Below are 13,689 nucleotides of genomic sequence, written 5' to 3'. Positions count from 1 at the left end.
TATTTCCTCTCCTTACCTAAACAATGACCATTGTATTTTCTGATACTGGATGTAATAAAAGGAGTGGTGAACATTATCTATGTAGAAGTTATGAATATTTGGATAAGATTTTTTAAATCCTACTATTGTAATACTTCAAGCTTATTTCAAACAATTCAAAACCTAAGATAAATGTATAGTTTGGAAAATTCTGTTAGCTTTCATACAGTCAATCTTGAAAAGTCATTTGTTTTCTTTTTAGAAATAATGTCAAATCAGTTGCTGCCATGGAGTGCACAGCAACTTACTGTCCCACCTATAAACTAATTTCATTAATCAGTTGTAGGAAAACAGGAGCCTAACATGTAACTGCTTTGATCGGTGAGTTTGAAGGTTGGCATCTGATCAATTTTGGTATTAAGGTAATAAAACCTCATTCTGTTGATATCAGCAGACTGTGAAGCCCAACATTATTCAAACTCCATACAGGCAAGGTTTCACTTGAATTTCTGTTTTTAACCAAGACACTTCTTCCTGCCAGAGGCATTATTGTCAGGAAAAAAATATGCCTTTATGTAGATGCGAACCAGGTGACACGCCCAAATCATAAATTAAAATGTGAATGGGATCAATTTCAGATAGTATCCCTGTTTAATTTTCTCATATAATTCTATGATGGAAATAAAAATTCAAACAATTATCTTTTAGAAACTATGTATCTTCTTAACAACATTATCATGAGATATTTGATTTTCTAATAATTCCTCAATGAGGGAATTCTGACAGTAGAATGAAAGACCAAAGTGTTTTTGTTTTTTTAATCTAAACAGGACGCTCTTTTTGTCTGGTTATAATAAAGACAACCAGTATTCCTTTTTTACTAAGCATAAAACAGACTCCATCAGTCTATTGTGCAGAAAGTCATTTTTCAAATCACATGCCAATGTTTGGTTGATTATTATGGTTAACCAGTAATAATAACAAATCTTGAGGTGTTTTGAGAATTGAGAAAAAAACATCCTAACATAACCTTGACTAAAGACAATAGCACCACGTGAGTAGGACAAATGATTTTCTTTTCTGTCCCTTAAAGGATGGAGATGGGGAAAGAGTAGTGAGGTGGTTAAACAAACAAGAGGTCATCTTATCAGGATGCTACATGACTGCATAGCACCTTCTCATGAGAGTCGGACCAGGTAAATGTAGCACAACGATCAACCAAATCACTTCTTTGATTAATAGTCATTTCCTATCATTTATTTCCAGGAAATTGCCTTCCCACATCTGCTGTTGTTTTTTTTTTTGTTTCCGTATGTTTTTCTAGGGAAACAAGGGTATGAGGCATGTATTTGTGTGCTTACATCTCCTCTGAGGAGAGGATACACTTCCAGCTGAGCCATGCTGCATTTAAAGCTAAAAGCCAAATGCTTCTCATATGGAGATATGCTCTAAAAACCTTCCTAGATGAACATAAGAATTTCATTGTTAGCCTGCTGGGCCCATTGGCTCAATATTTTGGCCTTAGTTGTACCCTAAAGTAAGCCATTTTGTACCAATCCACCCTCACACACATGCTCATACAGTGGTCTTATTTTGCTTCCCACTGGGTGTGTGGGCTATCCAAATGTTCAGACTCAGAGATTTAAAATGTCATTTAAAACCCATTCAACGCTGTTACGGCTTGTTTGATTTTTCCAGTGTGAGCCTACAAGCTCAGTTTGCACCAACAGCTGATGAGCGATCAATACAAGATTTGAATTTAAAGAGCCGTGGCCCCACAGGGAGCGGTCAGTTGCTGGTTCATGGTGTTACCATGAGAGGGGGTTGGGGGTGGGGAGGTGGAATAAGCCTTTGGGCTCGACAGAGACCTATATCCTTCCATCCACCCTTCATCGCCACCTTCCACTCCACCTCCCCAAGCTTGGTTAACTCTCAGGGCCATGATTAATTCATGGAGGATTACAGTTTGGAGGCCTGGGAGAAAAACTGGGATTGCATGTGGGCCTAACCGCATGTGCAGCATTAGGAAGATAAAGGTTCCCTCAGATTTAGGCCACAATCCCAGTGCCTATCTGGCTCCACATTGTGTGGGAGTTTTTTTTTCTTTTCTGCAAAAGATCACACTTCAGTGTTTGAAAGTGTGTACCATTATTAATGTTGCATCAACCAAAATAAGTTTAAAGAATTCCCCCCAGCAACAGGACTGCTTCCCAACAATAAAAGACTGTAAGAAGTAGTGATTCTATAGAGGACTAAGAAGCATAACAAGCACGGAGCTGCAGTCATGGTCAGTTCATCATTGTCCTCCACAGATACTCTGCTAATACTTACTGAGCGTAAGTGGAAGAATGTCAAGCTTTGCAGCTGCATGAAGAGTTGGAATGAATAACTCTCTGCTGGGCCTACTGCAAAAAGCAGCTTCACTGGCTGCTTCTAAAGCGTGCAGGAACGTAAAAATCACCATCAGCCTCCTACTCCTCTTCTACTTGAGGATGAAATGTTCAGAAACTGGTCCAATGCAGCGGCAGGGAACGGAGAGCAGTCAGGTTGACAGTAAGGGATGAGCTCTCATAACTCCCAAGGCAAAGCCGAGCTGTGCAGCATCTCTTTGCAACTCTTTGAAATATTGCGCTCTCCTTCTGTCTCAATTTTGCATATTTTTGTCTTTATGTCACCTTCCACCAAGCGCTGTTTCTGTTTCTCTCTTTTTTTGACTTCTTTTCATGAACTCTACCAAATGTTAACTCGTTATTGTGTCAACAGAGGCCAACTATTGTGCATTGTGTGTGAAGGGAACGTCAGCCATGCACACTGATAAAAGAAGTGACAATGGTCCAAAAGGTGCAGTGATGTGAAGCTGCACGGAGTTTTTCCACTTAACTGTAACAATACAGCCGTTTCAAAGAAAATAGTTAAAAATACTTTTCTGTTTTCTAGATTTATTAGAAACACATCTGTCAACATGTTGAATTTATACAGTGAATGGTCTAATATGCACTGGAGGTCACATAAGCTCAGGTTTATTGGAACAATAAAAGACATACCATGAGGGCTGGATATTTAAGAAAACATGTTTGACCATCATTTTTAATAGGTTTGGATTTTCTTCTTTGAAGACACAAAAATAAAACCTAAGCATATGAACAATTTTATGAATGCATCATCATTAGGCTGAAAAAGAATCACAAATCAATTGCTTCTTTAACACATCTGTTTGTTTCAACACGCACTGCGTTATTAGTGCAAAGCACTTTCACAGTATTTGTGCTCTCTTTTTCAATTTTGGCAAAATGTCTACTTTACTTGGGTTTTTTTATTTTTTTATTTTTTACCTTTTCTGTAAACAACATCTCGTACAAACTAGCACAGTGAATCACAACCCAGCAAATATGTTTTTATCTCCATACAATATAAGTGAAATTGATACAAAAGTTTGGTTGGTTGCTTGGAACATTTTTATGTGGACAAAGAGGTTCTAAAACATATTAGTCAAGACTTTTGGACTCCTGAATTAAATAGATTACGTAAACAGTTGACTGTTATCAGTCTCATTCAGAACCCCAGTAGAGGATTTTTAGAAGGTAGAGTTCTTTTCAGCATTTCAAGTTCATTTCCATTTTTTTAATAAAGGGCTTGCAATCCGTCAAGGGTTTCAGTTGGCTTGCCTTTTGAAGGCAATCTTCTGCAGGTTTGGTGGGACCACTGAAACCAAAACAAGCAGTCCACATGGAGATCATAACTGTAATTTCCTCTGGCCTTCAGAAAAATATGGTGAAAAAGGTTGAGTGTCAATATGGCAGAGCCTTAAAAGGCAAAGAGGTCTGAAGATCTTCTCAATAAACACAAACATATCTAGTACCGCTGACAGTCTGAATTGATGTCAGTTTTCCTAGAGTCAGCACAAAAAAAACAAAAACGAAAATGCCTTGGCCCCTTTATCATCTCTGTAAAGCTATTGAAGTCTTTGACAGTACCAAATGACGGTGCCACGTTTGGCACACATAGTACAAGTTTTCAGGAACTTTTTTTCCCAGCACACCTTCTAATGTTTGTTTCAACTGCTATGGATGGCCACTGACAGGAACCAGCAGCAGAGTGAGGCTGTTCAATAAGACAGGAAAGGGAATTAGAGGCATTTTCGCAGTTTTGCCCTGTTTCATTTTTGCTTTTTTTTTTTCTGGTGCTGGGGGTGTTCTGTTTGTAAGTCCAGTTTTTGATGTTCTGTGGGCGAGCAACTGAAAGAAGCAACGGAAACACCCATACACAATACTGCCAACAGTGAGCATAATTGTTATGCTGGATAAATCTTCTCATAAAAAAGAATCAATAAATGAAGAAAATTCGAAATGATAAGGATAAATAAATAAATATAGTTATAAAAATGACAAATATTTATGTTGTTCCCCCAACAGTTTCCTTGTGTCCTGTCTTGACCCCTGCCCCCAACCACCACCAAACCTTGTTATCCTCCAGATCTGAATCTCTGCCTGTTAGAGCCATGTCGTCCAGAAAGCTACCACACAGTGCCCTCGTTCATCTCCGTGGGCTGGTGAGACAGATGGTTGTATCCGTTGCTGTTTAATGACAGTGAGGTAAAGGGTGGGCTGGGACCGAACACCTCAGATGAGATGCTGTGCAACGGCCCTGGAATGCCAGGTTCTGGGCTGGGAGAGTCCCCTGGGTGGTGGGATATGATATCGGAGAAGCGCTGCACCTCACTGGAGGGATGGTGGCCTGGCAGCGGGTGGTCCATGCCTCCAAGGGGAGTGCCCGTGGGGCCTGAAGAGGGCACGAAGGGGAGATCAACTGGGGTTTGTGCCTGCGATGATGGAGGTCCTTGAGGGAAAAAGTCATAGTTCCCTCCAGGGCCGTAGTACTCACTCTGATAATCTGTTGATCCAAGAAGAAAAGAGGAGATCGGCGTCAGTTCTAATTTACAAGGCTTGTTGTGAAGGGATAATTCCAGGGATGTCAAAAGAGTCATGGAATATATAATACATAGCTTGATTAGTATTATAAAAAGATGGAAAGAGAGAAAAGGAAAAGAGACCCTAGCTGCGCTACATTAGTCACAGAGCATGTTACACTTAAATCAAAACTGCAATTGGGTGGGGAGAACAACGTGGTCACAAAATTAATTAAAATGGAGCTTTTTCATCAGCAGTTCTACCTACTGAGACAAACTTCTTTTTTTGTTTCAGCACAAAATTGTGCGTCATTTTGCTTCAGCAGAAGAGACACAGATCGCACATGTAATGAACTTATATTTTATAGCATTTTAACAGCAGAGTTGCTCAGGCCATGTGACTGGCACTGCAAGGAGAAAAAATCTTTCCTCTGAATTTTCTTTTAAAAAATGTACTTAAGAGCTTAAAGCCAAAAGTCAAAACGATATGTATATGATTAGTTTGATCTTTTGTAAATTTCTTTATTTTTACCATAGGTAAAATAAATTAAAAAGACATTTCCACAAGGAAATGTGTTCATTATTATTGCAGAGCAGAACAGTATATGATGGAATGTTTGTGTGTGTGTGTGTGTGTTTTGAGGCTCCAAATTATTGGAAAAAAATATTAAATGAGATACAAAAAAAATCTTTGTTTTACAGATTTTTAGAGACTCTTTAAGCTCAACATTTAATACTGAAACCGCGACCAACAGCCGCATTTGAAGAAGAAATATAATTTTCCAAATGAAAATGTCCAAATGTCTTCGTCTTTGTAGGGCAAATGGAACCGTCTTTACCTCCGTAGTAAGAGAAAGGTCCGTTGGGAATGAGTTCTCCGGGCTCCAGCCGGTCCACCAGCGTTCTCATCCGCCTCGGGCTCCGGAAGAATGCATGCCTCCGTGCGCCTAACGCGCTCAGCTGCTTCATGCGTCTCTCTTTCGACCGTCTATTCTGGAACCAGACCTGGAAGTGCCAAAGAAAAACGCAGCCGTCATTTCGAGCATAAGCAGAGGCCTCTTCTGCTTTAAAATGTATAAATAATAACATTGCATTCACATGCGCTTTTAAGTCTAAACATATTTTCTATCCCATGGTTAAACTATTTGCACCGCGCGCGCGCTCTGCGCCTTCTGTGGCGCGCGACGGTGCTTGGTGGCGGAGAGCGTTGTGCGCAATTATGGCTACACGAATCAGAGTGACACCTAACCTATCTAATGATCTTTTTGCCCTCCATTTAGCCCGAGTGACGGCCATAGCTGTGAAGCCTTAAAATCTCAAATGAATACTTAATAGGAGGGTTGTTACCAGTGTATTACCGGGCTCCTGCGGTTATCATTTCCTAATCTGTAGAACGGCCTCATTTAATTACGACCCCCACCCTCTCCCCCTCACCCACGGTCCCCTAACAGCAGTTATCCCACTTCCTTACCTCGGCGATCTCACTTACTCTCCAATGAACTGGAATGTCATGCCCTCTTACCTTTGATCATCATCCTAATGTTCAACACATTTGGATTTTTTTAATATAGAAAACATTTAACAACATGATTTTTATCGAATAAAATAAAATACAATTTTAGATTGCCTTTTCAATTATATATAATACACATTTTTTATGTTTAGATCTTAAATAGATAGGCCGATTTTTGTAGTTTGAAATATATCAAAGGTAAATATATAATAACAACAACAACAAAGTATATAATAATACTAATACTAATACTAATACTAATACTAATAATAATAATAATAATAATAATAGATAACGTAGGAGCCTTTAAGGAAGAGTCTTGTGTTTCCAGTTGGCTGGCAGAAGTCATAGAATGGCTAAACGTGATTGGCGCGCCGTGCCAGGACCCTCGGCGCTCTCTGCAGCTGGCTCAGCCAGTTGGCGACTTATCCATGTTGATTGCGCCAAGAATCAAGAATACCCATATAAATTACCCATTTCCAAATGAAGCTCAACCATAGGCCAATCTTTGCTTTAATGAATTCAATGTGACCGCGCTACGTGGAGGGGAGGGGGGCCAGCTTTTAAGATGAGTGAGGGCTGAAGGGGGTGGTGTGGGAGGATGCACGGGTGGAAGGACTGCGGGGGGTGGAGCCTCGCTGATGGGTTGAGACGTGCCCGATCGGCGCAGCCTGGCATCTTGGCAGGGATGTGTGTCTTCATAAAACAGAATATGTGACATCACACCTTTTAATGGGCGCGTAACACCCTATAAAGCAGACAGGGCGCGAGCCCACCTCTACGAAACCTGCAGGGGTCCCAGATTTGTGATGCCGGTGTGTGGACCGTTCCAGACACATGTGAGGAAACTCACTGGACCACAGTAAGACAGGTGCTGAAACCTTTGCGCAACTGCATCTCCAAACACGTTTTTTTTTTTTTTTGTTGGTGCCAATTTGAATATGTCTTGCTTCAGCGCGTCAGACAGACTTACAGCAACTATAGCCAGAGCTGGATATGCTCACCTGGATGACCCTCATGTTGAGCCCGGTTTCCTGAGCCAGTTGCTCCCGGATGTGTCTGGTTGGTTTAGGGGTGGCAGCAAACGCAGCCTTCAGCGTCTCCAGCTGCTTCGCCTTGATGGTGGTTCTGGGCCCGCGCCTCTTCCCTCCCAGGTTCTGGTCGTCGTTCTCGTTGTTCACCGTCTCCTTGTCGGACAGGGCTGCTATCTCCGTGTCTTTTAAGACCACGTCGTCTTGGAGCGGGTCTTGAGAGTCCGGGGATAAACTCGGATCACTGCACGCTGTCACTGCGCGAACAAACCCCCAGCTTTACTTTACGTCACATTCATCACATTTAGGACTGAGCTTCATTCATTTGGGGCCACTTTTCAACAGGCGAAAAACAGAACACTGTCAAATAAATAAATTAGGCTAATGATGAAAACATGTTAAATGAATACATAAAGTAAAAAATTTAAAATCATATATTTTAGCTTTAGAAAAAGTAAAAAGCTTCCAGTTCTTTGCTTTGTGTGGTTTAAACGTTTTGTTTCACATCCCCCGGTTTGTGAAACCAAAAAAAACGGGTTTTCAGCAAAAGAAACAAAAAACCTCATCGGTTGTTTAATCCAAAAATGTTCACATTATCCAAAGATTATTTAAAATTGAAATTATATATATATATATATATATTTTAAATACGACAAGATAGTCATAACGCCTTACCCGAGAGGAGGTTAGTATCTTTCACACTGGAATTACTTAGGTAGTCTTCTTTGCAAACGAATTTGTTCTCGTCTATGATGTAGAGCTCCTCGCCGGTGGACAGCTGCTTGTTGCACATCATGCAGGTGAAGCAGTTGAGGTGGAACACCTTGCTGCGGGCCCTCCGGACCAGGTCGTTGGGAGAGATGCCCTGCGAGCAGCCGCCGCACTTGGTGCCGAACCGCCTACAGGAAGGAAACGAGGCGCTGTCAGAAAGTCGCGACCATTTTGAAGAGTTTAATTAATGATAAGATCAGCAGCCTGCAGCTCTGCTGATGCCGCGAAAGCGGAGCGCCGTAATACATGGACGCTTTAGAAAATGCTGATGCCAGAGGTCACTGGCCTCAATATATATATATATATATATATATATATATATATATATATATATATATATATATATATATATATATATATATATATATATTTATATATAATGTTTGTGCATTTTTATTTTTTATCTAGTTATTTATCGGGTCATTTTAAAGTACAGAGAAAAACCTTCAGATAAAGAACATTTGTATGAAATGAACATTAAAAAACATTTTAACTTACTTCTGAAAATTTAATTCCATGTAGTTTATAACAAATATCCTAATCTATCTGCTGTCCTTCGACATTGCAACAATCTCAATAAAATCATACTACTACTACTATTATTATTATTATTATTATTATTATTATTATTATTAATAATAATAATAATAATAATAATAATAATAATAATAATAATAATAATAATGATGAGGTTTAAATTTGAAATGTTTGTATTTTGATCCTTTGTTTTGTAGTTCCCTTTCTCTCCCTTTAAAAACAAAGCTTTCTCTTAGTTGGGCCTGCCTGCGCTGCAGCGCAGCCTCTTTCCCTCAAATCTTTGCATCCATCCTAAAGTCTCACCCTCCTGAGCTTCACAGAGCAGGTTGACGCTGATAAATCCTCCCCACCTCTGACACCCGCGTTCTATGTGGATTGAGCGGCGTGCGCTGCCGACTGACTGCCCGTCTGTGATTGTTTTGTCTGCGGACTTGATCTGTTTAGCTCGTTTACTATTCAAATCCACTTATCACGTCCCTCTGAGAGGGGACTGAGCAAACAGGCGGGGCTGCGGCTCCTGCGGCCGGGTTTGATCTGTGCGCCCTCCTCTCGCTGTTGAAAAGAAAACACACCGAAGTGTCATTTTCTCCTTTTCCTAACAAACCGCCCCCTATTACTTGGTCAACAGGAGAACGCACGGGTTAAATGTCCCAGCTCGTCTTTTGTTCTTCTTAAACAGCAGATGAAGAAGCGACATCATCAATGTCCTGCTTTGCGCGTTTAGGGTCGTTTTGGACTAAAATGAAAAGGTTAAATCAAGCAGCAGACAGAGGACCTCTGTCAAATGTTCACTGTTGCTGGTTTATTCCTGGAAAACGAACAGTTCTTTTTTCTTGTGATTGTTGCTGCTTTCACTGTCCCAAAATAGGCCTACTTTTTAAATCTTTGACATGTTGTGAATTGAAAAATGAAACTAAACGTATTTTCTGCTAACTCTACAGCAGCTGGAATTTGCTGCATTTGAAGTTGTGCGTAATAAGCCTTCACTCTACTTTAATATCGTGTCTTGTATTTATTTCTGCTCCTAAAATAAAGGTTTCTGAGCGCGTCCGGGAGCTTTTCCAACAAACCTGCATGGAAGAACAACCACGTTACAAACACAAACAGTCTTCTGTGCCTCCTTCTCGCTGCTTACCTAAAAAAGTCGTTTTTGCAGTACAGTCTCCCCTCCCGAGAAAAACACTTCTCTGTCAGATTACATTTGCACTCGCAGCACTGCACGCACTTGACGTGCCAGGCTCTGTCCAGCACGTTCAGCAGAAAGCGGTCCAGGATAGGCCTCTCACAGCCGGCGCAGTGGACCATGGTTCGGCTGGGCAACAACCGCCCCCAATGAATGAATAAAGCGCACGCACAAGCAGAATCAAAAGCACGGGGTTAGCATTGACGGGGTGTCTGCCGTCTCCCTCCACGATCCGCCTGCAGCTCCCGGGTCAATGTGCGTGGAGAAGTCAGTCGATGAAACGTCAGCGCGGATTTTTCCTTGCATGCGTAAAGCGCTCCATCCGAAAAGAATTGAACAGAAACGGGGGTCACTAACAGAACAGGTGGGCGTCCTTTCAGGTGAAGATCCCAAAGGGGCTGCGGGAGTACAGAAGCAGTCCTTGAATGGGTCCGAGGGAAAATTCGGCTCACTGGAAAAGAGCAGAGCCACTTAGGTTGTCCTTGCGCTCTTGGAAGTGACGCATCGGTCAAGCAAGAGCGCTGTCTGTCCGTCAGAGATGGAAGATACGTCTAATGAGAGGCTGTCAGATCAGATCTGTCACCAGGCAGAACGCGCATCTGTAAAGGATGCAGTTTGTTTTAGCATGGCAACGTATCCATATCCACTGTCCAAAGACCCACCGAAAATACAACCACACACTCAGGAGAAGAAACCAAAGAACGTCTCTCTCTCCCTCTCTCTGATGGATGCTCCGGGATCTTCGATGCTGGGACAAACTGGTCGCTCCGGTCGCGCGTGGAGGGTAAGTTGACCCTCGGTGTCCAGTGCGGGTGCGGGGATGCGCCGGGTCTCTGGTCTTGCTCCTAAAGCTCCAACCCAGCCTTATTCCTGTCCTCCTGACGTCAGGTCGCACCCTGACCAATCAGCGCCCCGCCATGTAATAAACCATCAAGCCGCCCCATCATAACCCAGCGAGGGTTCCGCGTGCTATTTATGCCACACACTCAAGACACCAATTGTCAAGAATTTTCCTGCAAACTGTCATCTGTTACTGAATGGGTTTGGAGCTGCAGTGAGGGCTTCGAGCGCGGAGAGAGACGCACGAACGCTGCCGAAAAAAGGCTTTTCAGCAAGAAGGGGACAAGAAGAAGAATCTGACCAGGTAGAGGCGAATGCGGGGGGAATATTATGGGGGCTTCATTTTTATTCGCGTAATCTTGCTGTTCCTTTGGAAAGGACGCGCGGCTGCGCGGCTTTGCTTGCTATTATCAGAGAAGAACAGGACGCTTGAATTGTGGACAAACAGCATCAAGCCCTGAATGTAGTTGGAAGTGGGACGTGTCATGCCATCAACTAAATATTTGGCTCCACGGGGGGAAGCAGCGCGTCTGAAATGCAGATGACGCGCCTGGAGATCCTCCGCGCGGCGCCGTCCGCACCGGTGGCGCAGCTTTCTTTTTGGTGTGTGAAGAGGAAGTAAGGAGAGATGGGCAGGCTCGAAAGTTGACAGCTCAGCTGGTCAGGAGCTCGGGCCCATCAGACACAGACGTCCGGTCCACGTGGAGTCCAGCAAGAACAAGCAGGCTAAACTGCGCTCCCCGGACTTGAGTCAGACTCAGAGACAGTTTGTGTTTTCATCATAAACGGGCACAAAGTCAGCGGTATGTCAGACATTTTCTTGTTTCAAAAATATATGTTTACGTTTTAATGCTCCAGTTATTTTAGTCAGTTTATTTCGTGTTTATTAATTATTATTATGCCAGAAAAACGACGTCATGTTCAAAATTATGCTTTTGGCGCCTTGATTTAAAGCTTGTATTTGTGCACTTTTCTCGGTCACAGGCAGACAAGTGACACGCGCGCATCCTCCTGCCGCCGGCCTTTTGCGCATGAGCTCATTTTCATGCAAAAATCCCACCCGTTCAGCTGCCCCCTCCTGGCAAGTGGGGGCACCCCTACAACACCCCGTGAGCTCTTGTGTCACTGACTTTCAGAAAAGAAAGAGATAAGGCACACACGTGCGCGTGCGCCCTGTGGCCTACTCGGTTCTTTTTTTCGTTGTTGTTTTTTGTTTTTGTTTATTCCAAGTAGCTGTCGGCTTTCCGCCTGCTGCTGCTTTGACTACAACTTTGTATTTACTTATTGCATATAAACTGAATCAATATTCAGTCATAGGCTCTTCTGCAGCACAAATACCCTCCAATGCCGAACAAAGTCCTCTTTTTACAACAAAAGTTGATGTTATTTCTATGAGTAGAAGATGTGTTGATAGTGTGTCAGCGAGGATAAGCTCTGCCTGCTTTGCAATAAACCAGAGAGGGAGAGCAAAATGGGGGAGGGAGGGGGGGGGCGTCCAGCCGGAGATTAATTCACCAACAGAAAGAAATCAGAATATGGACTATAAGCTTAAACTATTAAACTATCTCAGCACCCCTCCAGGCACCATCAGATGCTCAGAAGCAGCTTTAACCTCTCCCCTGTAATCCTGTACTTGCAGAGTATTTTTATTCTGACGCGGATATAGCAGCTGTAAATCAGAATTGTGCGTCTGCCTCTGGGTTCAAACTACAGAAGCAGGAATCCCATTTTCTTTCTTTTTGGGGAAATGTATCATTTGCGCGTGACAGTGGCAGATGTATGAAAGAAAGGATTTAAACAGAAAAAAACGAGTTTGAAGGGCCCTCTCTTTAACGTTTACATTGGCTCGTGTTGATGTTTTTTTCTTCTTATTTTTTTTTTTATCAACGCAGGTCCAGTTCAGTGAATGGATGCTCAGCCAGTGAGAGTTGATGAAGTTTGGATCAGTGAAGTGGTCCACTGCCGGATAATGAATCCGAGCTCATGAACGAGGTAGTGAAGAAGATGCAATCATTCTTTCTAAACACGACACGTTTGTTTCTCTTCTCCAGCTTCAGTTTGGAGACACAGCGACCCCACAGCAGCGCGGGGGAAACTGGAAGGAGCGGATTCCAGCATGTGGAGTAAAGCTCAATCCCGCATCCAGCATGTGATTCTCTAGAAAGAGGAAAGGCCTTTAAATGCGAAAGAGGGAGAAACGGAGGGATGCCGGGGGGAAGGCGGCTGTGCGCGCCGGACGGAGCGACCCCTCAGCCGGGGCGACCAGGCTGTCATGAGGGAGGGGCCCTTCAGTAATTCAGCAAGAAATATCACCCCCGACCGGAGCTTTGATCAACGAAGTGTACCGAGGGAGGAAGAGGAGGAAGAGGAGGAGGGTAAGAGTCCGCTGTTCAGCTCTGCTGCTTGCATCATTTCTGCCTTTTTCCCCCCTCCTCTTTTTTTTAGGAAAAGGAAAGTGTAAACAGGTGCTGATGTTCATAATAAGAGCCATGGATCATTCTGACACATGAACACGTTTCTTCTGTAATAAAAAAATCCAACTTCTGCGAAACGTCCTCATTTGTGTAATGTTTCATCTTTTTTCCTGTTTAGTAAGCGTCAGCACGTGGAAGGAATGACGTCAGCCTTTCAAACAGAAACAAGGAAAAAATTGGAGGGGGGGGCATTTGTTTGTTTTAAAAGTGCGGAGAAATAACAACTATTGAATTTTTAAAACCCATTTCCTGTTGCTGTTTCACGATTAGAGAAATCAGCAATGGTAATTCAGAGTTTCCCAATTTTTCTCAGGAAACCTTTCAGCTTTGCTCGATCTGCGCTTTTCGCATGTCACGTGACCGTGCGCCAAGGTGAACCGCTTATTTTAATCGTGTGGTGGAGTTTTCAAATCCATCCATCCATCCATCCATCGTCATTAGGCTGGAAAGAAAAT

The 13,689-nt window shown here is 42.8% G+C and overlaps 1 protein-coding gene and 1 long non-coding RNA gene across 3 annotated transcripts; one reads left to right on the top strand and one right to left on the bottom strand.

Moving 5' to 3' along the window:
• Positions 1-2,898: 2,898 nt before the first annotated feature.
• Positions 2,899-10,711, bottom strand: lhx1 (LIM homeobox 1). Its single transcript, XM_023961718.1, has 5 exons — positions 9,873-10,711; positions 8,105-8,328; positions 7,403-7,686; positions 5,725-5,890; positions 2,899-4,869 (listed from the first exon to the last, which is right to left on the bottom strand). The coding sequence occupies exons 1-5, from the start codon at positions 10,040-10,042 to the stop codon at positions 4,493-4,495; spliced, it is 1,221 nt and encodes a 406-aa protein (XP_023817486.1). The 5' UTR covers positions 10,043-10,711; the 3' UTR covers positions 2,899-4,492.
• A 122-nt stretch (positions 10,712-10,833) lies between these two features.
• LOC111948458 lies at positions 10,834-13,315 on the top strand. Of its 2 annotated transcripts, none has more exons than XR_002874477.1 (2): positions 10,834-11,064; positions 12,812-13,315. It is a non-coding gene; the product is annotated as an uncharacterized LOC111948458 (long non-coding RNA). The 2 variants fall into 2 exon arrangements; XR_002874476.1 differs by having other exon boundaries at positions 10,834-11,563.
• The last annotated feature ends 374 nt before the right edge of the window (positions 13,316-13,689 follow it).

Source organism: Oryzias latipes, chromosome 13, assembly GCF_002234675.1.
Source record: "Oryzias latipes chromosome 13, ASM223467v1".
Taxonomy (NCBI): domain Eukaryota; kingdom Metazoa; phylum Chordata; class Actinopteri; order Beloniformes; family Adrianichthyidae; genus Oryzias; species Oryzias latipes.
This window is presented reverse-complemented; position numbering and strand designations above follow the sequence as displayed.